This window comes from Carettochelys insculpta, chromosome 25, assembly GCF_033958435.1.
Source record: "Carettochelys insculpta isolate YL-2023 chromosome 25, ASM3395843v1, whole genome shotgun sequence".
Classification (NCBI taxonomy): domain Eukaryota; kingdom Metazoa; phylum Chordata; order Testudines; family Carettochelyidae; genus Carettochelys; species Carettochelys insculpta.
Window position 1 is genome coordinate 3,917,560 of NC_134161.1, and position 26,207 is coordinate 3,943,766.

The 26,207-nt window shown below is 46.9% G+C and overlaps 2 protein-coding genes across 2 annotated transcripts; both read right to left on the reverse strand.

The window, feature by feature from the left end:
• Positions 1 to 2,116: 2,116 nt before the first annotated feature.
• On the reverse strand, positions 2,117 to 11,426 carry LOC142001625 (nicotinamide N-methyltransferase-like). The gene is made up of 3 exons (XM_074977055.1): positions 11,230 to 11,426; positions 7,935 to 8,142; positions 2,117 to 3,578 (listed from the first exon to the last, which is right to left on the reverse strand). The coding sequence occupies exons 1-3, from the start codon at positions 11,387 to 11,389 to the stop codon at positions 3,152 to 3,154; spliced, it is 795 nt and encodes a 264-aa protein (XP_074833156.1). The 5' UTR covers positions 11,390 to 11,426; the 3' UTR covers positions 2,117 to 3,151.
• Positions 11,427 to 19,039: 7,613 nt separating this feature from the next.
• On the reverse strand, positions 19,040 to 24,272 carry LOC142001476 (nicotinamide N-methyltransferase-like). Its single transcript, XM_074976732.1, has 4 exons — positions 24,241 to 24,272; positions 23,623 to 23,771; positions 20,153 to 20,360; positions 19,040 to 19,555 (listed from the first exon to the last, which is right to left on the reverse strand). Exons 1-4 carry the CDS (start codon positions 24,270 to 24,272, stop codon positions 19,120 to 19,122), a joined length of 825 nt encoding a protein of 274 aa, XP_074832833.1. The 3' UTR covers positions 19,040 to 19,119.
• Between the last annotated feature and the right edge of the window lie 1,935 nt (positions 24,273 to 26,207).

Sequence of the window (26,207 nt, forward strand, 5' to 3'; positions counted from 1 at the left end):
GGTTCTCTGTGCCTTAAATATTGAATCTGTTCTGGTATGGCTGTGATCTGAAGAAGTGGGTCTGTCCCACGAAAGCTCATCACCCAATAAATTATTTGGTTAGTCTTTGAAGTGCTATGGGACTGCCTTTTTGAATACAGCTGTTTCTTTTCAGGCTAATCATTGTTCCTGTAACTGATTTCCAGGAAACCGAGCCCAGTTAATGACAGCCATGTTCAGATACAGTCCAGCACGCCCGGTGGATGTGGTCCAACTAGTTCTCAACAAAGCTATAGTTTCTCTCCGGATTCTACCAGGCTGGGTCAGACTGCTTTGCAAGAGTCCTGCTGGAGGGTGGGATTGTGGTTTTTTTCCACAAAATAGCCATTGTAACTTGAGAAGGACCATCTGCTACTGATTGACTACAAGGGGAGGGCTTTGCTGGAGCCATCCACCTCTCTGCTGTCAACAAGACTTGCAGCCCATCCGTGAAAGAGCATGAAAATGTGTGTGTGTGTGTGTGTAAGAGGGTGGGAGGAGGAGCAGAATGATGGTAATTTGCCAGCAGCAGTGCTTAAAAGTGCATCCTGCAGTGACACCATGTCTTGTGGGGTTTGTGACCAGGATTCCCTCTGTTTTCCATCCAGGGGGGTGCAGTAAATTTTATGATGTGCACCAAGGCATGTATGGATGTGCACCCCCAATAGAAACACACGCTGCTGACTGTGGGTGCTCTGCTGTTCAGCTGGGCGGTGTCTGAATTCTCTCTTGTGAAGCTGCCCAAGCACCCAACTTATAGGGAACGCTGTTTTGTGACTCTTTCAGACAGACAGATGCACACTTGAAGCACTGAGCGAGCTGAGAGGTGCTATACTGTGACCTTTTCAGGTTTCCTGGACTAAGCAGCTCTGTGCTTGGACGAGTGACCTGTAAGACCGTGAGAAGTTCAGGGAGTCACCTGCTTCCCCTGTAGATTACCAAAGTTATTTGTTCAGAGTGAATGAACAAAGAATGACTGGATCTTGGATTGGGCAGTGATTTTTGAGCCCGTACGATCTGATTTTTCTTGATCCCCTCTCAGACATCCCAGACCAGTGCTCTTGCTCATGCCCTGAACACTTCCCAGGCTTGCTCAGAGCAAATCTAAGGCTTTGGCTACACTGGCAAATTCAGCCACAGAACATTTGTTGTTCACAGGGGCTCACCCCCATCCTCTCTAAGGACAAAAGATTTGCCTTGGTAAGTAAGCAGTGCTTTGTCTGCAGGAGTGCTCTCCTGGCAACTAAGCAAACTGCTGCTCCTAGAAGATGGAAGATTTTTATCTGCAAAGAGACCAACAAACTGTTTTCACTGCATCGGAGGGGTTGCCCAGTTAGTCTGTATCTTCAAAAACAACCAGAAGTCCTGTGTAACCTTATAGACTAACAGATATTTTGGAGCGTGAGCTTTCATGGGCAAAGACATGAGTGCATCTGATGAAGTGGATTTTTCCCCACGAAAGCTTACGCTCCAAAATATCTGTTAGTCTGTAAGGTGCCACAGGACTTCTGGTTGTTTACACTGCCTGACGTTTAGCAACATCACTGTATGGACACAGCTGTGATGCTAGTAGCTGTGTGGGTGTAGATATGTCCTAAGTCCTGCCATTGAAGAGTACTCCTGCTCTGCCATTTGGGATAATCAACTTGCTAGCCAGCTGAATGGGGCTGACTGTGGTGCTGGGGTTGGCAGCAAGGGGCAGCTCCCCCTTGCAGCCCTTCCGAGCGGTGCAGCCCCCCTCGTCAGGGTCAGACAAACAGAGCCAGTGGTCCCCTGGACTAACAGGCAGATTTGATTATCTGCCAATCCCTGTTCCATAGGGATGCTGGACATCAAGCTTTTACAGTATAAAGAGCAGCCCTGGATTGGCTCGGGGGGCTGGAAGAATGGGATGGCTGGTGTTTGTTGCCTGACATTTCCCCAGCAGAGCCAGGGGTTTGCGTGCCTTGCCCCTACCTGCCCTCCTGGGAAGACTTGTCTGTGCCGGTAATCTGAAACTGGCACCACGAGCACCTTTCAGAGGCCTCTCTGTCTCGGAACAGCTTACAGATCACTGCATATTTTCCCCCAAGTCCTCAGAGAGGCCTCAGACAGGTCGTGCCCTCTTCCTGCAAAGCACATACCAGCTTGCAGGATTCAGTTCAGAATCACCACTCAGCTCAACACGCAGCACGTCAGTGTATATGCAGCATGCAAACAGGAACATGTTTGTTATCAAAACAGAAATTCCAGTGGCAGAAATAAGAATAGTGGAGACAAATGGCTACATACACAACACAATTATAATGTGAGCCTGAGCACCTACACTCACCTAACAAGGCTTTCTCCTGTCCCCGCCAAGGGAGCTCACCCCACATCCTTTTCTCCAAATTTTCAACCACATTAGCTGAGCTCCCTTCTCAGAAATCAATCCTGCAGTGCTGGCGGACATCACAGATTGAGGGAGTAAATGCGGGTTCAACCGCAAAAAATGCATTCTTCTTCACAAGTGTACTGTCTTACTCCTACACAGGATAACCCTTGCTGACTTATTTTTTTCCTGTTGCCCCTGGCACCAATTGGTTAGAATTTTGCTTAGACTGTAAATAGGCACCCTTCAGGAATCACGCCAGGCTCAGTTTGCAGGAGACAAGCCATAGTGACACACACCTCTCTGTCTCGCACGACAGAGGTTTGCAAATTGTCTTCTGGTTAACTGCTTTAATTCACAGTCCTACGAACATGATTTTTAATGTATATCCATAACAATTGCTGTTGGCCATAGGTACATCTTGCAGTGATTACAATGATCAGTGTGACTGAGGCTTTCAATAGAGACATTACAGGACCCCTTTGATGAACCCAGGAGATCCCACTGCATCTAGGCATCCCTGTGCCACCTGCCAGTGAGCATCAAGAGTTCCTTGGGTTGCATGACCCCCTTCTCTGTGCTGTGTCTTTTTATTGATGCCAGTGCAAAAATCACACACAACTTCAGCCCTGTGAAGCGCCTACCCCAGCACCCAGATGCTTCTGCCACTCAGTACAGCTCCCTGCCCCGCCCCATGCAACCAAAATATATATTTGTTTTCGGCACTATTTTCCCAGCCCTACCCTTAACACCAAGGCTCCTTCCTGCTCATTTCCAGCAGGGCTAAGCAGGCTGCTTGCATGCAGCCACACTCATCACAGCCTCAAGATCTGCCAGTGTGCCTTCAGAAGAGTTTGGAGTCACCTCAACATACTGTACATCAAACCCGGCTGCTCTCAGGCCTTCCACCACGGATTCCTTCTCCAGATAAAGGCAGGAGAATCTCCGTTGGCCTACCATGTAGTAGGTTTCTTTCAGGACTGTCACCATCACCAGGTGACCCCCTGGCTTCAACAGAGAACTGATGTTCTTCAGTGCTGCATGATAGCTGTTCAGGTCTTTGCAAGCAGCTTCCAGGCATAATGTGGAGAGCAGGCAGTCAGCTTGGGGCAGAGACACAGGGGCCAGGATGTTGGATTTGGACACATCACATTTCAGAACTTGCTTGACTTTCTTTCTCAGTTTTTCTTCCTTCTCGTCCCACCTTTCCCTGCAAGAAATGTTACATTGGGTAGTGCTCAGGGTTGCCAACCGTCAATAAATTTACAGTCAGTCCGTAAAAAATTAGCCAAAATGGGATGTGTCCCTAAAAGCTGTAAAAAAAGTTGAGATGTCCATACATTTTTGTAAAAGTGCAATAAAATTTCAGAAAATAGCAATTAAATTTCTTCGGTGGTGCTTCAGCCATTTTACTGCAGAGCAGCCAACGTCGGACATTTTCGTTGTTTATTTAGCTCAATGGTTGAAGTGACGTAACATAAATCAGGTGATCCAAGTGATGTTATCATCTACAATATCCCACCAAGTAAGTGTCAGCACATTGGCAGTTTACGTAATTGAATATCGTTTACCGTTATGTCACCTTAATATAGTGTAAAAATTATGTTTGTGAAAAAATGTGTCTGGCTGTAAATTTTTTCCATTTTTGTCTGTAAATGAAATTTCTGTGGGTTGGCAACCCTGGTACTGCTGCATGAAATGCCATTGGTGTGACTCTCCCTTCCTTCTGATTAGGGGGATCGTATCTTCCCTGGCCAAATACTGTATGGGACCCGGGGTAATGGTGCCATCCTGGCTAAAATGGGATGGATGTTCACCTTATATCAGAGTGAGGCAGTGGCTTCCCTGTGGAGGCTGCCACCTTGCTTGGGCGGGGGGAGGTGCTCGCTGCCTGCAGGGGGCAGCTGCAGCTTTCCACTGCCCCATGAATTGGGGTGCAGGGAATGGGGCTTCCACTGCGCCAGCAAAGCTCTTGGCTTCCCCCAAGCCGTGCCGGTTTGGCTTCCAGCTCCCCCAGCCATGGGAAACTGGGCGGCAGCCGCAACTGTCCAGCTCCTGGCTCCCCTGAGCCAGGGGAAGCTGGGCAGCAGCTGCGCTGGTCCAGGTCCTGGCTCCCCCTGGCTGCCTGGGAGCTAGAAGTGGGAGGCAGCCGCTGGGGGGAAATGTGGACTACAGGGAAATTAGTCCCTTTAGCAAAATAAATTGGGATGCCGGGATGGTCACCCTACTTGTGAGCCAGAGCAGGCAGAGCTTTGGACAGCTCAGCATTTTCTTTTTGCATCCACATCTTCCAGCTTCTGATCAATGCAGGAAGCGAGTCCAGTACTCAACTTGCTAACTTACAACCCTGGAAATCAGCTTTCAGTTCCGTGCTCTGCCACAGATCCTCCTGCACAGCCTTGAAGAAGTGGCATAGTCTCTCTCTGCCTTGGCACCCCCCCCGGGTAACTGCGGGGAAGAGCCTGCACTTACTTCAGGAGGAGGACGTGGAGGCTGTGGAACGTTACGGCAAAGGGGGCTGTATAAGTTCCCAGATAAGTGGAAACTCATGCCCGTAATGCGCAGCTCAGTCCAGTCCTGGGCTGCACCCTTTAACAGTGCTGCTAAACCGACCCCGCTGCTATTCGAGTTCTGGGCTCTCCCTGCCCCTCTTTCTGTACCTGCATTCTCTTGCCTTTGCTATGTCAGTCCTGTCCCCACCAATTCCATGCTGCCAGTGCATCTCATCTCTGAACAACAGGTCCTTTCCCTGGCGTGCTTCCATTTGTTCCCCACTCTCTGCTGGTGCCCCTCCTGTCTGACCCAACCCCCACTCCCTTTCTTGTTCCAGTTCTGCTCCCTCTGCACACAGATACAGTTTCCTGATGTCCCCCAGTCCCAACCACAGCAATCCTTGCTCTTCCTGCCTGGCACCGCTCCTGAACTGAGATTTCCACTGCTGTAGATTTCACCTGAAACAAATTCATTCAAAGTGTTCACTGCGCTCTGAAAACATGAAGGCAGATGCATATGCAAATATTTGGTCAGAGGTTTACATGGATGGTTAGCTCTGGAAGGAGTTGGTGAAAAGCCATCGCTGTAGATACAGCTGCTCTATGGAAAACAACTGTTTTATTATTTTATCAGTTGTGGTACCTCATTCACATACCATGGCCCTTTGCAGACCAGTGTAAAGGCAACAGCGCTGTTCCAGCAAATTTTCTATCCACACTAACTAGAATTTTTTTATTCTAGACAAGCTCTTAAAAGGTCCCATGAGAGGCTGCTGCTAGGTCCCAAGTGGAAATTTGCAGACATTTGCGGGCTGTTGGGAAATTCCATTTGTGTGGTTGTCCAGGCTTCGGTTTTCTATTTAAACCATACCGCCACAGGAATCTAAAAAGTGAGAGGACTCCATATTCTCTGGGTTGGCCAAAGAGCAAGATACAACGAGTGACCCATATTCAACCAGAGCAATGAAAGGATGAAATGAGAGAGGTGGGAGTGTGATCAGTGTTTGTACAGCTGCACTTATATGGTGGGCAGTAACCGCTTGCACTCCTCTGAGTCTGTGTCTACACTTGCATTCCTCTTCTGAAAGAGGCATGCAAATGAGGGAAACTGAAAATTCAAATGAGATGCAGATTTACATATCCAATACTTCATTTGCATATTCTTTCACAAGAGCTTCTTAAAAAAAGGGAAGAAGGTTTCTTTTGAAGATAGGGTTTCCTTTCAAAAAAGCTGCATCTACACTGCTTTTCTTCTTTCAAAAGAATATGCAAATGAGGTACCAGATATATAAATCTGCACATCATCTGCATTTTCAAGTGCTCTCATTTACATGCCTCCTTCAAAAGAGGAACACAGATGTAGACACAGCCAGAATGAATGTGTGGGGGTGGGGTCACACCCAGGACTACATTTCTGGAAATTAATGAGTAAGATGAAACCATGGTAAAGGTAATGCTGAATAGAAAGATGTTTATTAGAACTGGAGGCTTTTGTAAAGGTTTTTGTCCTGGTTGTTCATTTCAATATGATTTTAGATTCATGTTGCAAATCCCTCCTTGCATGCTTTTGAAAGACATACACTGAGCTCTTCCCATTTGTGGTAGGAGCAATGTCATGTAGTCAAAACAAAGACCTGTGTGCTAGTCCTCACTCTGCCACTGACTGTCTGTGTGAACTTGGGCATGTCACTTTTAATCTTCGCACCTTAGTCTGCCCATCTTTAAAATGGGGACAAAAATGCCTGCTCATCTGTTGAATTAGTGGAGTTATAGCCAGGTTGGTCCCAAAATATTAGAAAGACAAGGTGTGTGAGGTAATTTTTTTTTTTACTAGTATTATTAAATCAACTTCTGAACTTCTGTCCAATCGCTTGGTCTAATAAAAATATTGCCTCACTCATCTTGTCCCCAGTCTGTCTGCCTGGATATGATGGCACATTCCAGAGTTGTTATGAAGCTAAATTCACTAGTGCTTTTAAAACACCAAATCGACCTGTGGAACCCATTGCTGGGGGATGTTGTAAAAGGCCAAAACTAGAGCTGGGTTCAAAACGAACTGGATAAGTTCATGGAGGATGGGCGCCTCAATGGCTAGTAGCCAAGCTGGTCAGGGATGAAAACCCACATTCTGGGTACCCCTAATCCTCTGAATTGCAGAAGCTGGGACTCGACAACAGGGGATGGATCAAATGATAAATAGCCCTTCTCTGTTCACTCCTTCTGGAGCACCTGGCTCTGACGACTGTCAGAAGACAGGACAATGGGTTAGCTGGATCATCAGTCTTACCCAGTAGGGCCGTACTTAGGAGAGGGAAGGTGAATGAGAACTTCAAAGCATTAATACATTTTAGAATTGTTATTTCAGTTCAGTAGTGTGGAATTTAGTTTGTAAGCTCTCTGGGAGTACATCTACACTATCCGGGAAATCGACCCAATTAGGACTGATCTTCTGAGGTTTGACTGTGTGTGCCTAGTGGAGATGTGTGAAATTGAACTACCAAGGAATGACAGTTGACCCCTGTATTCCTCATTCTTGGGTGGGGAAAGCAAGGTTGATGGGAGAGATTCTCCCACTGACCTCCTCAGTGAGGATGTCCAGATAAGTTGATCATAGATACGTTGATTCCAGCTATGCAATTCCCATAGCTAGAATTGAATATCTACAATTGACTTTAAGGTCTGGTGCACACATGGCCTGGGCCAAGGACCCTCTTTTTGCAATGTTTGAACAGTGTCTGACACAAGGGGGTCCTGGCACAATGCTATGACTCCTGGGTGCTGTGGTAATAGAGGTAATAGACTAATATGTATGACCAATAATAGCAACACATGACCTATAGGGTTCCGCTGGTAGCTTCCACACATCCTCGATCCTTGAACACTTTTGATAGCTCCCATTTCCTGCACCTCCCCTGCACCCGTCATAAACGCCAGCCTGTGGGAATCCTACTCAGTTTGTGATTGCATTTTTATATCATACTCTAGAAAGATGTCCCCTCCTGCAGGAGTTTATTTCAGTGGTAAGACCTCCTTCCTCTGACTGGGTCATCAATAGCCAGATCTCCCTCTCATACCTGTCTCCTTCCAGCTCACACACATATTTCACCACTGGAGTCCAGTCAAATGCTCCCGGCTCTTTCTTCAGCCATTTCTCCAGTTCCCGGCGGTTCTGTTCTGTGTAGTCTGAAGCAACGATCTCCTTAAAATTCTCACAGGCAGAGAGGAGCTGGTATATGGTGGGGCCACTGCCGATGTCAATCAGGGTGTCTCCTTTCAGCCCACCTGGTTTGGAACATTGGGAAAAGAGTTTACATCGACACACTGCATGTCTGTAAGAGGAGATGTTGTACTTGGTGCTGGTCTGGATTTGGGGGGAAGGATGGGGGAGATTTTTTGCTTGGGCTTTTTTGTTTGTTTTTGTTTTATTTTTATTTGCTTCTTTGATGCCTCCTGTGAATGGTATGTCAAGTGGAATCCTCCTCAAGCAACAGCCTCACCACCTCGGGAGGTGTGTTCTGGTAAAGGCATTTGCCAGTGACTAAGGAAATCAGCCACAGACAAGTTGTGAGACTTTGAATAAGTCACTTGAGGTCGTGGAGTAACAAAGCTTCATGTCAGCCAGTGGCATGCCTCAGTTCCTTCAAAGGAAGTCTAATGATGACCTAGATGTGTCATTTGGGATGACCTGAGGTTAATTCTGTCATGTTCGAGATAACAGAGACAACAATTCTGACTTTCCCAAGCAACCCAACTCCAAGAAGACCCGGTCCTGGTCTTCTTGGAGTCGGGTTGCTTGGGAATGCAGCCCAAAGCGGGTGGTAAACTCCATCTACCGCTCAATCCTGACTTTGTACGTTGTGTTCATTTACATTACAAACTCTCTGACTAAGCTGAAGATAGTTCTTTGATTGTGGTACCAGCTTCCTGTCCTTTGTTCCCAGCTGTATGTTTAACTGCCACCATTATTTCAAAATATATCCATGTAAGATTAATTCTTTTAGAAGTTCTAAGTGCAGGTGATTGAATGTAATAAACATTTAAATGATTAATTACTGAATTGAATAACCAAATAAGTAATATGAGCTGGAGTATTGTGCAGTAACAAAGCTTCATGTCAGCCAGTGGAATGCCTCAGTTCCTTCAAAAGAAGTCTAATGATGGCCGGGATGCGTCATTTGGGATGACCTGAGGCTAATTCTGTCATGTTCGACCCAGCTCCTTACTTCATTAGTCATTGAATAATCAGGTAATTATCTTTTACATTATTATCAGTTCCATCACTTTGATGAAAAATGAGTCTTACATCAATATATTTTTAAATAATTTTGCCCTTTACATAAGGGTCTAGGAACTGAGAGTAAGGAACCAACATCAGTCTCCAAAGTCTTCAGGGTAAGAACTTTTCTTGACCTATGTGTTTGTATAACGCACACCAGGGCCCGATCTCAGATGGGGATTCCACGTACTCTTACAATAATATGTAGTGATTCTATAGCAGCTGATTATCATAGCTGATCTCACACCCCAATCAGGAATGTGCTTTAAAATCAGTGCTTGATTAGATTAAACGACTTGAAAACCAGAATGGGATACCAGCAATGGAAAAGGTAACCCAGAACAACCAAGTTAGGGTACATCTTGAGAACGGGGAAGGTGGGTCCTGCTGTGGTGGAGCTTCCAGAGTTTGATTTAGTGTGCCTTATAGGGATGCTCTAAATTGAACTTACAAGGTGCCTGTATTGGTGCTGGTACTCCAGCCCCTGTTAGGAGAAAAGGAACCTGACAGGAGTGCAGGCTCCCATTGACCTCCCTCAGTGAAGATGGTGCAGAAGCTTGAACTAAGGTACGGCGACTCCAGCTACTCAATGAACGTAACTAGAACGGTGAACCTCAATTCGAACTTCCACTGTAGTGTAGACCTGCCCTTGTACGCTGCTCAGCTACGAGCCCAATTGTGCTACAAGATGCCATGGAGAAGTTCTCTCGGGTGGACAGTAACATCCGTAACTCCTTGTGCATTTCCCATTTTAGAATCCAGCTAACACCATCTGTTACTTTTTGTAGCAGAGAAGTCAGATCAATTTATGAAGAGGCGGGATTTGATTTTTTTTTTTTTTTTTTTTACTTTTTGTAATATTAAAGGCTTTACGACTTGCGTAACCGCGATGACAGCTTCAGCTTGGGATGCTGACCATTCCGAGGGGCCAGCAATCAGGGCAGATGGTCCTTTTATGAGCTGCAATTTCCAGTCCATCCGAACTGGTGATTTTAATTCTCATGAAAGTGTGGAACTGATGACGCACATGGCTCCCCGCTGCCATCCTGCCATTCCAGCAGGTCCACTGACAAGAGGGAAGGGGGCGGCAAAGTGGGCAGTTGCCTTGGGGACCGTGACTGCACAATGGCCCATGGTTCCCGGCCACTACTGCTGTTGTGGCAGCAGTGGTGTCTGGCATCCCAGGCTCTTTAAATCACTGCTGGAGAGCCAAGCGGCACATTCCAGGCAGTCCTAAGGACTGTGGCCCAGCATGCTCTGGGGAGTAGTAAGGGCTGGCTGCTTTCATCCCCATTTCTTACTGCCAAGGCCCCAGCCCTTCTGGGAACATGAAACCAGAACCTTCACTCTGCCTCCCCCCGCCACACCTTGCCCAAGGGCTGGGCAAGGCTGTCAGCCTCCCTGCATTCCAGCCTTGGACTTTGCCCTCAGTTCTGCTGTCCCTTCTCATTCCTGAACTGCAACTCCTACTTGTTTTTCCTCCCCTGGGCTGTACCACACACAGTTCTGCCAACGCAGCTCACCCCTAAGCAGGAGTACGCTTATTACGCTAATCCTGAATTCACAATGCCTGGCTTGGTGAAGGCCCCTATATTGCGCTGCTTTCTCAGTCTCCTCCAATCCCCTCACTCCCGACCCTCAGCCCCTCCCATTATTCCAGCCCCTACCTCTCCAGAGCTAAGATGGTCACTGTTCTGACACCTGGATTTTAATAGGAAAATCAAGTATCTAAAACAAACTGCCAACACTTAGAAAAAGAAGGGGCTGGCATACACAGAACTACTTTCCGTGGCTTAGTTTGAATATGTAGCTCTAGAGATAGGAGACATGGCAACCCCCATGTCACGCCGAACCATCATGGACTTTGCAACTCACAAATACAAATGCTCTTGGTACTATTTATTTTGTGTTTGCCGCAGACATGCCATGAGCAGAAAGACATCCCTGTCCCCCAAACCCTTTCTGCCTTTATAGATCCTTGTTGTTTCCCTTCAGAGACAATATTGTTAAACAAGCACACAATCGCAGGGCAGAGAAAAAGCTGAGATCTCTCAGCTGTACTGCCTTATATACTCACAGGATACTGCACTCACCTGAAATGAATATCTTAAAGAGGGTTTTCAAGATTAATTCCAGAATCTCATTCCCTGGGCAAAGACTGGAACCAAAGGAACAATATGTCTGCAAATACACTGCAGGGTCAAAATCTTTCTGGTAAGTTTCTCCTCCTGTGAAACTCGCTGGAGAGTCCATCTTGAACAAACAGCCTCTGGTCTCTGTCCAAAGTTGAGACGCCTAGCCCTTCCGGTTGATACTGTAATCCCTCTTTATACTTGCAAGTTTCACTTTCATTTTCACTGAAACATTTTTCACATTGAGAGAACCTACAGCTGCTGTGAGATTTTCTGAGTCTGCACCCATTGTATTAAGTTAGAGTGGGACAGAAACTACAGCTTGCAGAAATCCATCGTGTGAAGCACAGGCAAAACTGCTAAGCGAGCTTCAGCATACAAAATGCAGGCATTAGGAACTGTGCTCGTGAGTTACTTTGCAAACTTGGGGTATGGGAAAGAGGTTCATGAGCAATAAAAGATGTGGCTATGTATGTTAAAAGGCCTTCATCATGTAGATAGCTGAAATATGTATTTTTCTCCTTTACACCAGGCATGGCTCATGCTTTTCCTAAGTTTAGCAGCAGTTGTATTCACAGACACCCTGTTTACGGAAGGCATGCCACTAAATTGATCTGAGTTAAGGCCTCACCAGACTTCTCCGTTTACTGTAGTTAGCTTGTGCTTATGCTGTGTTTGCAGGGTAGGTCACAGTCGCATGCAACCAGGCCTACTGATGGGGTGGGCAAAGGGGGCAGTTGCCCCAAGGCCTGGTGTTTCAAAAGGGCCAAGAACTCTTTCCACTGCCACTGCTACGTTGGCAATGGTGGTGGCCAGTGCTCTGGGCTCCTATGAAGAGTCACAGCAGCGCTGCCCTGGCTGCATGCGGCTGTCAAGAAGTGGGTGGGGGCAGCGCTGCGGTTGGGGCTGTGCGGAGAGCTGACGGCCCTTGGCCCTGCCTCTTCCACTCTTGGTCCCACCCCTTCTGGATCTGAGTTAGGCCCTCCTCCTGCCTTGCCCTGGAGCCTGAGACCTGCAACACCTGTGCTTAGGTGCCCTGAGTCAGTATGTTTGATGGTGAATTATGCAGCTAGGGAGCCTATGAGAATCCTCATATGGAGAGGTATCTGTGGTGTCGCACACCTTTGCTGCTTCATGTAGCAAAATACCGTTCAGTCCAACCAGCCTTTTGACTCTCAGGTCTAAGGTCATGTGTTGTCATTCAGAGGAAGATCTCGTGTGCACTGCATTGTGATTTTCACTACAGGCATCATGAAAGAGCACTCCTCTCCTGGTAGACTGGTCTGTGTGTAATAGACAAGGCCTAGCTGGGTGGATTCCAAGTTGGGGGAAAAATACTTACAGGCTAGATAAAGTTGATTTGGAGGGTATTTGTCCTTCAGGCTGTGCAGCATTAAATCTTACACCAGAGAAAGTCATGCGAAAGCTCATACCCCATTGTAGGATTTCTATTCTGAATATTTTGCCATGTGCGTCACAGCCCCTTTGTTTCTGAAGCAAGTCTGGATTAGCCAACTTGTGTGACGAGCTCTCCTGGTTTAAAAACAGGCGTTTGTATGTGCGTCTATATGTACTAAGAATGTTTTAATAATACAGTCAGTAACAGCTGCTCCTCTGAACAGTGTCCATGCTACTGACCTGATATTTCCTAGAGTAGACGAACAACCTCTGAGCCCTCTTCGACTTCTATGTCTCTTTTTAAAAGCTGGCACAAAGGGATCTTATACTAGCCAGACAGTCTCAACTTGGCTGGGTCGTTCTGGCCTTTGTTCAGAACTTTTTTTGCAGAAGTTATTCCATTTACTCCATGCCTTGCTGAATCGAAAGTTGTATCCCTTGCCATTTCTCAATGAGTTCATTGTACTGTTGATGACCCTTGATGGGACATTGACCAGACTAGGCAGTGCTGATGCCAATTGGTATGGCCGTGTCACCCAGGAAGAAAACAAGTGTGGAAACACAGTTCTACCCGACACATCTGTAACTCACAATACAAAGGTGATACAAACATACAAGCAACATTATCATTCTCAGCAAATCAGAACATTTTCACTGACATCTTCCATGGAAGATCTAGCACAAGCCATTCCAATTTTACAATATTGGTATCAATAATGGAAACGACCACCCATATTCCATCCAGCGTCACAGCCCCCAGCTCCAGCATCTCTCCAACCATCCATGAGCCTTGACTCCATTCTCCCCAGGCTGGTTTGGGTCTCCTTCCTGATGGCTTCCCAGAAGAGCATTAAAGTGTGGTGCCTTGTTCCTCTCTGAGCCCCTGGGCGTCAGCAGAGCAGAACAGGGCCGGGTGATTGGGGGCAAAGGGGCAGTTGTCCTGGGCGAGGCATTTCAAAGAGGTGTGCGCTCCGGCTGTCATTGCTAGTACTTTGTCAGCAGCGGTGGCTGGAGCTCTGGGTCCCCTTTTAAAATGCTGTGGCCGCATTGCTTAAGCTGTGTGTGGCTGTCAGGGAGTAGGTGGGGCGCAGCGCCCTGGTCTGAGTGGTACTGAGGGCTGGTTGCCCTTGGCCCTGCCCTTCTGCTCTCAGCCCCCCTCCAACCTTGCCCCAGGTCTCATAGTGGCTCTGAGCCCCTCTGGGCAGCGTTGCATCATCTCGTGCCCTCTCTAGGTACTGTGCAGATACAGTTCCTCTCAGCAAGGTTCTGCTTGTCGGGATTGGTGCCACCATAGCCCAACAAAAGATACCCAACTGCATCACAGTCAAACTGTGGTTTCCTACTCCTGTCGGGGCGGCAACCAAGAGTTGGGCGGCTGTGCCGGGGAAGCTGCTCCTGTGAGGGGCAGCAGCCTGACTCTTGCTGCTGCCCCTGACAGAAGCGGTTTCCCAGTACCCGGAGTGGCAGAGAGCTGGGAAGCAGGTGCCAGCCTGGCTCCCCTCCGCTTGCAGAGATGGGAAATTGCTGCTTGTTTCCTGTCTCCCTGCTGCTGGTCAGTTTCCCGGGTCCCGCAAGCAGCGGGGAGATGGGAACCAGGCGGGTGCACTCCTGGCCACTCTGAGAGCCTGGAAACTGACCAGGACTGGTGGGCTGGTCAGTTTCCCGGTTCCTGTACGCCCAGGCGAGCTGGGAACCCCTTGACTTGTGTGAAAATTTGCATTGGGGGGTGTGGGGGTGGCAGGAATGCAACCCCAGCATAACTCGAGGAAACAGTTTAGTGTATTTGTCCTGCGGGCTGTGCAGCATCAAATCGTATGTGGAGAAATGTGCCAGCATTGTAAAGAGTGGCTCATTACAGGATTCCAAAGGAGTGATTCCTGTCCCTGAACAGTCTGCCACATCCATCCCTAGGGTTGCCAGATGACCTCCACAAAAATACCAGACACAAGGGGGGTGGGTGGATTGAATGGGGTGAACTGGGGCAGGAAGGTTAGCTGGGGTGGGGGGGTAGAGCTGGGCAGAGGGGGGATTGAACCTGGGCAGGGGCGGGTTGAGATGGCAGGGTGGTTCGAGCCCCTGCGTATGCTGCTGGCAGCTGACAGCCAGAGCCCCACACATGAAAGGGTGAGCTGGAGCCCTGGGAGGAGAGGGGAGCAGTTAAGCCAGGTGCGGGGCATTGGACGGGGGAGGTGTTTGGAGCCCCATGCAGTGCGCCAGGCCTGGGAGCCAGAGTCCCATGTGTGAGTTGAAGCCGGAGCCCCATGCATGGGGAGGTGAGCTGGGGTCACAGGGGAAGAGTTGTGGGTGTGAGCTGGTGGGGGGGGGTGTTAACCGGTGAACCAGTGCAGGTGTCAAGAGAGCAGGGCAAGCGGGTTTTAGCCCGCCTGGCTGCCCACAGCTGCAGGAGGCCAGGCAGGCTGAGAGCCCTGCAACTTTGCATTGTGAGAAACTCACATGAAAGCGAGGGATGATTGTAAAATTAAAAACCGGACATTTACATGTCCAGTATGCTTTGATTTTTTTAACCGGACAAGGAGCCCAAACATGGACTGCCTGGTTCAATACTGGACACCTGGCAAACCCTATCCATCACAGCTCCTTTGTTTTCCCTTAAAGTTTTCCAGCTGTAGTGAATTGAACTGTCCTCAGGGAACTCCATGGGCTGGCCGTATTTTATACAAATTTCTTGTGATTTAACAGCGAAGTTCTGTGTGTGCTTAAATACAGCCTATAAAAAAACCACTCCTGTGAACAAGACCCATACTAATGGGGGGTGGTGGTTCCACAGCTAGATGGACATAGTTACATTGCATTAAAAAGGTGGATATGAGTACATTGACCCATAGGAGCCTCTTGGCACCTGTTCTCTTCCAGCTCACACCATCTAAGTATTTATCCAAAGTTTTATAAGAAGGACTGATCAAGAGAGGGACTCTTCAGTCCAGAGTAAGGGCATCCAGGAGGTGGGAGCTCCTGAATTCACCCCACCCCAACACACACAGTCCAATCACTCTTTCATTTTTATCTGCAGTGGTAGAACATCAAGAAGACTGTTTGAGAGAGCTCCATTTTTGAACACCCTATAGCTCCGCCATTGGAGGATGCTCCCAGGAGGTGGCAGAGCCCTCTTCAAGCCCTTTCTCCCCTTCTGGCAGAGAAGGAGGGAATTGAATTTGGGTCTCCTCTATCCCAAGTAGGTGCTAAGTGTTGTAAGATGGGCTGGCAGCTCCTCCTCCAGCCGTTTTGTGTGGCACGAGGCTCATTCCCATAAGAAACTAATGAGGTGCCTAAGCCACCTGACTCCAGGCAGTTGGTTGCTGTTTGTGGGTCACTGAGCAAAGCTTGACATCAACCCAGACTGCTGTCTTTGTGAAGGGCTGGGGCCTGGCACTCTGCCCTAGTCAGCATCTCGCATGGACAGCTCGATGCCTGGTGTTCTGGCCGTGGTGTCTCCCATGATAAGGCACCTGTCTCTCCCTTGGCATTGGGTGGGGACCCCTGGTTCCTAAATGGGCTTTGTGGATCTCCATGTTGTTCCTCGGAATTTCTAGGCACCTGAAAGTTAGGTGCCATCATGCCAAATGCTGCAGTGCCCAAGTCCCCTTGTGGATCTGGGCCTAAAACCCTTCTGGCCAATTCCACTGAGGCAACTGCTCCGAAATCTGTGCCGCTCAACCCGTTCTGCCACGAGTGGCAAAAGGAACTGCTAACCTGCAGCAAAGCCCAGGAATGAGACATGCGTCTATGGCCAGCTTAGTGGGAAAGGAGCCACTCTGTAGCAGGAGCATTAGTCCAAATTCTCTACTGGGGGCATAACGCCGCCAAAGTCAAGTAAGTTATCAGGGATTTTTGGCCTCGTGTCTGAAGAGGCACTGCTTCCATTTCACTTCAAGTCGGTCAGAGTCTCAGCTGCATTGGAGGGAAGAGAGAAACTGAACTCTTTGGCTGATTTAAGCACTGGCTGGACATCCTTTGTATATAAACAGTTGTGTGGCTTTTGCTCGTGATACTTAACCCCTCATTTTACCCCAGAGAAAGTGCAGTAGGCATATGTGCCACTAAACCCCATTGCCTTGCCTGATTATCTGGAGTAATTTATAGTTCACTTGTTTAACCTCCCACTTCTTCTCCTGTTACTTTTTCGGATAGATGGGTTTGACTGATGCTCTGAGGACAAGCTAGAGATCTGTGTCCAGGTGCGAGCAGCAATCTGGAAGGAATATACACATTAAATTTAGGGGCAGGTAACCCAGACAACTATGTGGGGTACCAGGCTTGGGGGGTGCTGAGTTCAGGGTGTTGTAAAGCATTGAAAAGTTTAACAAATGGGTGGAGGGACTACTCACCTCTGGAGCTGGCCCTGGTATATTGGTTTGTGTGTTCCATCACAGGGCGAGCTAACACTTAATGAGAGCTTAGGACCACCTGAGTACAAGCTGGAAGGGCACTCCCTCTCCACACTCCTTCTCCCTCTGTTGTTGAGAGTGCTGGGGAAAGTTGAAGCTGGCGGGAAAGTTTACATACTAAAGAGGTGAATAGCTTGAGAGAGACTTAAGGAAGGGTAGCTCTAGCAAGACTGTCTTGGGAAGCCCCAACAACAACAAGAGAAAGCCAACTCCAAGCATGGAAGCACCACAAGGCTCCAAAATGTCATGATAGACTTAAAAATCAGAAACATTTGCTGGGTGTATTTTCTTTGCTTGCTGAGCCTGTAGGGTGTACTCAGACACTGGTTTTCAGGGTTTTTTTCCCCCACAACCTGGAGGGCTAGAAACTTACTTGCTCCTCCCCCCCCACCCAAAAAGAGCTGAGGGGTTCGCACAGAATCAGGTGACTCCACTAGCAGGTGAGACTTGAAAAAAACACCAAACATTGTGACACTGTTGTATATTATATTGGGTGTAAAACGTTTCCTGGAATAATTCAGAGCAAAATATTAAGCAGGTGGCATCAACCTTGGACCACTTATTTGATTACTCTGTCTTATAGAACACAAGTTACCCTGCTAGACAATTGAACAATCCCCAACAAATCTTATGTATCTTTTAAGCCATTTCTTCCCTAAACAGCTGGGATTAAAGGACTTTGCTGTGTCCCAGGGTTGGGATCTGATGCACCAGATAGGGGGACAAATGCCAAACCCAAGGAGCCCTCAAGTTCTCAGGGATTTTTTTCCGGGGTCAGGAGAGTGAAAGCTAAAAGCTGAGTTCATCAAACCTCCCATAGAACCTGCATGTTGGTCAGCCTCCAGCCTCCCCATAAGGATCTTTGCTCTGAGCACAGCCTACCTCCACCATTTTGTTCACAGAAGGGAATTGACTTTCAGTCACACAGTTAAGACCTGGAGCTGAGCCTCACAGCTCAGACATGTCTCTGATGATGAGCCCTGACACAGCCAGATGCTTGAGCCCGATGTTCTGACTGCCCCTTTCAGCCTTAGAACTGCCGTCCATCCAGACGTTTATCGGAAACGCTGAATTGTCTGACCAGTCCAGCTGGTGACATCCCACTTTGTGGAAAGCATAAAACCTTATGTCATAAAACATTGCGCTTTACTGATGGTGTGTGTGATACCATGGCAGAGGCTGGTCCATGGTGGGGGTCATGACCAGAACATCTCGGCAGCTCTGCAGCTGCTCTGACTTTTGCTCAGGGTTGAACTGGCCCCTTTCAGTGAAAGGATGAGGAGGTAAAGGGAGGAGGAGGAAGAGAAGGAGGCACAACATTACATTTGTCTTCTCACCTCGACAGGGTGCTGCTTGAACGCAGACTGGGTGGACCAAACCCATCATGTCTTATGCCATTTAACAATTGTATTTCCAGAGCAACCTGAACTAGGGAACAAGACATTAAGATAAGCAACTATGGGCCCACGTTCATTAAAACATGCACATTGGACAGGGTAGGAATAGAGCAAATTCACCTGAGTATCCTCACTGGGAAAATTTATTGAGGCCAGTTTTTTTCACACACACACACACGCGCTCACACACACAAATACATATTTTTTGTAACATAAAATAGCCAGTTTCAAGGAGTTACCAGGCAAATGCACGAGGAGCATCTAACAAACCAATATAAGGGGCCACGCATGTTCATAGGAACAAAACCATTCCTTTCGCTAGGTACATCGTTGCCGCTTATCTTTGGCAAATACCAAGAATCAAAGGAGAATCTGGGTAATAATTGTTCAAAAATTGCAATAAATTTTTAAAAAATAGCAAGGCAAATAGTCTGTTCTCCTCCAGTTGCAACTTCTTCAGCAGGAAAGCAATCTTCAGTGAAGTTCCTCCTGCAACAGCAATTTAGCTGCTTCGTCAAAGACATCGTGTATTTCACAGCAAACTGTTAATGTGTTTCACATTGGTTGAGAAAATATTTCATTAATTTCATTGTTATGCTTATTAGTAACATTACTTCTGTTCCTTTACCCACACTCCCCAAGAGATTTATTTATATTGCTGCTTCTTTGCGAGCGAGAATAAAGTACATCCCAGAGAAATCAGAGCTGTCGTCAATGATATTCTCATCCCTACAGAGAACCTCAAACTCCTGAATGCTGAAGCCAGTTTCATTGAGGGCTTCCCTCAGAAATTCCTCTTTTAAGACCAAACAAGAGAACCTTTTTGGGCCAACCATGAAGAAACTGCAGCCCAAATCTCCACTCAGCACCAAGTGTCCTCCTGGTTTTAACAGTGAGCTGATGTTCTTCAGTGCCATGCGGTACGTGTTCTGATCCTGGCAAGCAGCTTCCAAGCACAGTGAGGAGATCAGGCAGTCAGCTGGAGGCAGGGTGAGTGGATCCATGGGGTTGCTTTTGTGGACATCACATTTTAGAACTCGTTTGATGGCTTGCCTTAACTTGGCCTCTTTCTCAGCCTTCTTTTGCCTACAGAGACATAGATATAGACAATAAGAGATGAACTCCAAAGGGTTTTCTGCATTCAGTGTCTTTTTATGCTATTGGTGAGCATAAGAAGGAAAATTTAATTCACCAATATGATACCTTTTTTTCGGACCTTGGGTTAACTTTATCTTTAGTCTCCATTTCACAGGTTATGCTCTAGATGTGCCACATTGAGGTCTAGCCCCCACATTTTGCTCAGAATGCACCAAACATTTTCAACCAGAGTCAGAAACTATTTCAGTCGACTCCCATCTGCATTATGGATCTTTAACCAAACGCCACCCAGTGTATTTACTTAAGCAACACTTGCTCTGCATTTCAGACTGGGAAAATGACAGTATTAGTTGACAGAGCTCTTCAAAACCTTTGATGCAGGGATCTCATGGTGGCTATATGCAGACTCCGATCAGGACTGAAAACCACACTTCTCCTGCTCTTTATTTTCTCAAAAAGATCTGCCTGCCTTCAGCACAGATTGTGTTACATCTGCCAGGCAATCAGTATAAGTCGATGACGCTGCCTAGAGACACTGAGCGATACACAAGGGATTAGGCAACCTGTTCTTTCCAACCCCTGTACCTGTCTCCTTCCAGCTCACACACGTATTTCACCACGGGCGTCCAGTCAAATGCTCCCGGCTCATTCTTCAGCCATTGCTCCAGTTCCTGGCGGTTCCGGTCTGTATAGTCTGAAGCGATGATCTCCTGAAAGGACTCACAGGCAGAGAGGAGCTGGTGGATGTTTGGTCCACTGCCGATGTCAATCAAGGTGTCGCCTTGCAGCTCACCTGGTTCAGAACACAGAATACTTGGTTCTCATTGCATCTCAACCAGACTAAATGCAACTTAGTTCTTGAAGTGTAAAAAGGAAATTGGCCAAGTAGCATCAAGACCAACTCTTACTTCCACTGAAGTCAAGAACCAAACACCTGGGTCCACCAGTCCAAGCAAGAGCTACCCCCACAAGCAGCAGTGGCTGTAACCAAGAGAAAACTCAGTGTGTGTCCCATTGTGACACCGTCCAGTTCCCACAGTAGCAGATAATATTCAGATTTTCTTTTTGGAACTGACATGTTTGAAGCTGTCATCTTAATTTGTTATCATCACAGTTATCCCCACAATGTGAGAGTGCTCTGTACTGGCTCAGTACCTTTCACCCCAGGGTTGCAAGGTGCTTTTCCTTGAGTATTGTTCATTGATTGCTAAATTTGGTCTAACTGCAGACACACGGATGCGTCAGATGATGCAAAAACAGTATTGCTGTCCCTTTAAGTTCCAGACAGGAGCAACCCTCTCACCTATACATGATTCCTGCCAGGTACGGAGGAGTGTCTCTAAAGGGGCCATTGCTGAATGATAAGGCACAGGAAGACATCAGAACCACAGCTTTAAACCACATCTAGTATCGTAAGGCATGTCTACATTATGTAGCTTTTAGCGATAGGGCTGCATCGGCAGAGGTGTGTCATGAAAAGTCAGGCAATGTAAACACCATTCACGGGCACTATTTCTGGACAAAACAGCTAGGTACTTGTTTTGTTGGCAGGATAGCGCTCCTGCTGATAAAGCACTGTCTACACTAGTACTTGCCGTGATAAAGATTTTGTCTTTCAGAGGAGGGGGCTTTAACTAACTGTGAATGGAAAATAAAGCTTGGTCACTCCATTGCCAGCGTAGACAAAAACCTTGCTGTGGGCTTTCAGGAAAAAGACCTTCAGAGAATGTGGTCGGGAGCGGTCAAAATAAGTTGGCCAATGTCCATCCTGTATCTCCCCCGCTGGCTGTAGTATATATGCACGGGCCTCATTACAATGTCCTACCAGAATTTATTTATCTGTTTGTGTCAAGGAAGTGAGGGTGACAAAAATCTAGCTCACAATAAGTTATTTGCTGCTTTTACATACGGACGCATTAGAAGGGCAGATTTTATGCATCATGTATTATGGTTACCTGAAAATTTACTGGCTTATTATTCCTTTACAGCACGACAGAGGTGTGAATGTTAGAAGAACACCGTGTTTATTGGAATATTATCTATCTTCAGGGTCTTTGAGGGCCCTTTCTATTTTTGGTTTGCAGATCAGTTTTTAACACATGCTGAATCGTCAGCTGAAGTGAAGCCCAAACTTTAATGCCAAATTGGTGTCAGATCATCCCAAGGAGGTTGCTGATGTGTCGTGAATCCTACCGAACTTTTTAGTGGGAGTTTGTAACAATATCCTCAGTTAGGTAAGTCTGTGTTAGCACTGCAGCTTAATGGTTTCCCTGTCAATATTTCAGTTTGAATACACTGCCGTCCTCTGCCAAAGCCGTCCCCTCTTCCCACACCTTCGATGCTGAGTTCCACTGGTAACTTAAAGAGACTCTGACACTCCCTCTGAGCCAAACGTCCTGCTCAGTTCTGCATTCCCTGCTGCCTGTGCTAAAATCTCTTCTAGCCTGTTCACAAGAAAACTTTCACACACAGCTCTCTTTATTGATAATATTTGCCTTTGATCTGTGAGAGTTGCTGGCTCTTCATCAAGACCAGCTTTGCAATACTCAGAGTCCCTGTAGTGAAAGCATTTAAAAAACAAGCTTCTTCCAGCTCAGTATCTGTCCTGTCCAGCTCATGTACATTTTTCTCCCCACCCCACCCTGAGTCCAGCTCATTCTTCATCCATTTCTGAAGTTCTGGGTAATTCTGCTCCCCGTAGTGTGAAGTAACAATCCCTTTAATGGTCTGTCAAGAGCTGAGATGCTGTAAAGCGGGTGGGGGCACTGCTGACGTTCACCAAGGTGTTTTTTTACACCTCCTGGCTTATAGTGGGGGGCAAGCTTTAGGCTCATTATGTCTTCACCAGGCTAAATGTAGCTGCATCTCCATTACCCTGGGTTGTTTTTCCGTTGTTTTCCAGTTAAAATCAGACCCTGCTTCATTTCCAGACAACAGCCCAACTCCCACTAACTTCAGTTGCCTGAGACTTTACCTCTAAAACTTTCAAGCATCTTCAAGGTCTCAGCTCAGCTAGTGTTATGGGTGGTTACAGCTCTGGTTCCCCCTGTGATGTGCTAGCCACAATCAGAGACCCTAAGTCTGAACTCTGCCTGAACTGACCCAGCCTCTGGACTCTGCCTCTGAAAGGTTCATAGCCCGGCAAGCAGCAAACGCAGAAGCTATTGTTCTCAGCTGTTCAGATTGGCACTTCGTTCCCGTTGCTTTTTCTGACCTTTTTTTTTTTTTAAAAAATCACAATTGATTTCAAGATAAAAGTTCAAATGACTTGAAACCAAAATAGCTACAACCTGTGTGTTCTGGGAATGAGAATAAGAGAAAACACACAATGTGATGCATTATAGCTGACATTTTTTCATGCAACAGTTTTGAAAATAGTTATTAAAACATGACTAATCTCAATGTTCCAATAAGAGATGTGAACAACTGCATTCAATAATTTAACTGGCATCGTGGTTTATTACAGAGGTGGCACTATTGATAAAAGACTCCTAGGGTAAGACTAAGGGGAAATTTGTTAGAAAATTCAATATAACTCACTCTTCTGTCGAGTGCTTTACATTAATACAGTCTCAAGTACTTTGGACAGGATCACTAATTGAGACAGAGAGAGGTGATGTGACTTGCCTAAGGTCCAAGGGAAGGTTAATGGCAGGCTTGAGAATAGATCTCAGGTGTCTTGAATGCTAGCCCAAGGCGGGACAGCAGAAAGGGGAAGAAGGAAAAAGCTTTCAAGTGAGTGCTGGTACTTCCAAAGGCTGAAGAATGGTACTTAGCCAATTGAATGGGCTTTTTATTTGCCTAGAAAAACTAGCTGAAGAGTCCTCAGCCCTGCATCACATCCCTTGCAAGATGGAGATACTTGATGAACTGCTGTAGCATGATTTTGCATGAGACAGGAATGAACATGGAACCCAAATCTCTAATGCATACTACAGGATACATCACTGCAGCCCAGGTGAAAAGGAGCAGTGATTAAATATCCTGTTTTTTTGTGTCACAGACAAGAATCGACAGGCAAGGGATGAGTCCCACATCCCACCAGCGGGCCATACCTGAAGCGAAGGTTTTACAGTATTGTTTCAGGATGAAGATAAGAAAGTCATCTCTCCAGGTGTCTTCCCCAAGCTTAAAATATTCCAGGAAGGCCTTTGGGTCAAATTCTGCCTGGTAAACATCCCCTCCGGTGAATTCAGTCATGATGCTCACTCAGTCTGCAGATGCAAGTGTTTTCCTCTAGGATTCCTGCCCACAGTCAGCAGCTCCTGGTAGCCCTGAATCTGAACTCGGCCTTTTAACTCTTTCTGGCAGCTTTGCAAACAGTATTGAAAAATTGCATCATTCTTTCTTTTAACGCTTTCTTGGGCCTGAAACCTGATGGTGTTTACATTTAGACCTACAACTTTCCATTGGTTTAAACCTTTTCAATCTTTTTTCCTTTTCACACAGGTTTGAGGTCCCTAAAGGAATCTCGAACTGTAGCGAATACAGAGTTCTGTGAATAGCTAACATCAGTATGCTGACCTCACTCCTTCTAGAATTCACAAGTTGGGTACATGCACAGTGGGAGGATCCTGAGATGTCATGTGAGGATCAACCTGAGCAGCACTTTGTCCATGCAGAAGCATTAATATGAACATACATCAGAAACTCTGCAAGGTATCTTCACTGACCTTCGCTTTGTGTCACCATATAAACTCTTCATCTTGCAATATTAACAGAGAGCATAGACTAATGTTTCCAATGAGCAGGAGTTTGTGATTTCCTGTTGTCTTGTCTCCTGCATTCAGTCCCGTTTCATTCAGGATGCTTACTTCAGCGGGTACTTTTTATTGCACCTGTATTTGGATTTGGTTTAAGACTTTTCATATTGCAAGTTGTTCTAACTAATCCCCTAAAACACACCATCCCTTATTACAACTTACTACACTTAAAACCAATACTTAGGATTACCCTCTGTGTCTATTATCAGGGGGTAGCCGTGTTAGCCTGTAGCTTCAAGAACAACAAGAAGTCTTGCGGCACCTTACAGACTAACAGATGTTTTGGAGCATAAGCTTTCGTGGGCAAAGAGCGGCTTCGTCAGATGCACGAGTAGGTCTTTGCCCATGACAGCTTATTCTCCAAAATATCTGTTAGTCTTTAAAGTGCCACAGGACTTCTTGTTGTCCTGTGTGTCTATGTGCTTCAGTAGTGAATAACATAACAATGCAGTAGAAGCTTCATAACCCGGCGCCCCTGGGGAACGTGGGTTGCCACATAATCAAATGTGACAGTTACTGGAATGGAGCGGCTGGCCACGCTCCACCAGCCTCACTGCAACTGACTCTGGCTGGGCTGCCAGCAACTCAGCTGCCACCACCAGCTTCAGCCAGGCAGCTGGCTCCACTTCCACTGGCCACAGGGAGGCAGCCAGCCCCAGGACGGTCTCCTGAAAGATGCCTGTCAAGAGAGGAGCGGGTTGTCCGAATGCCAGATCATGTGGCTTTTGTTGTAATGACAATAATAATAAAAGTTGATGCACTAAATCCGGCATTTGTATTGCAATGGCTTCATAGACAATGTTCAAAATTGCTTCACTCTCCCTTTGAATGCTTTCATCGCCTTGCAAGCTGAGATCAGCTGGGGAAGCCCGACAGTCTTTACCTACAGATGCGTAGCTTGTTATTGGTTTAAGGCTTACATTTATCCCATTTGCTTTGTTCATCTCTGCCTGATGGCAGGTCCCAGAAGGAATCGCAAGCTGCAGCAGATGCAGAACTCTGTGAAAAGTTAGCGGCACAATGCCAGTCTTACCCCTTCCGGCACTGACCAGCAGTTTCAGGCACGGTGGGAGGGTGCTGAGATCAGGTGAGGATCAGATCACGGACCTCAGTGTTCTGGTGATGGGGTGCGGAGAAGGAGGAAAGTCACATATTGATTCACTTCAGCATCACGTGACCTCTCAGACGCCCTGCTGCAGCTTTAGTTGGGAGCAACCCATTGCTGCTAACAGTTAGACACAGTACAAGGTACTACGTCACTGAACTGGTGTCCGCAGAAGGAATTGTGACAGTGTCGGATGCTACTAAACGAACAACCTGCTGAGTTATTTCATAGTTTCCGACACTGGCTCTTAGGCAGAGCTGTCTCTGGCCCAGGCTCTTCACAAACATAATGCTGAGCTGCGCCCTTGGACCAATGTATTTTCCCTGGCCCTGTTTAGACACCACAGGGTGAATAGATATATACATATATGGCACGAATACTCTTTTTGCGCAAGTATAAATGCTCTTGTACGCCAGGCAGAGGCATCCTCAGTATCGATTGTCTACTGGGGCAGCACATTACGAGTCTGCTTCACCACTGATCTTCACGTTATCATATCATGTGACAGGAGAGGGAGCGTTCAGTGGTTTGAGCATTGGCCTGCTAATCCCAGGGTTGTGAGTTCAATCCTTGAGGGGCCATTTAGGGGTCTGGGGCAAATAGATTAAAAAAAGGAATGGTGCTTGGTCCTGCCAAGAGGACAGGGGGCTGGAATGAATGGTCCAAGGTCCCTTCCAGTTTTATGAGATGTGCATCTCCATATAATCTAAAAAAAAAAAAAAGAGTAAATCCTTCCTCTGCATTGTATAATTAATGCTGGACACAGACAGAC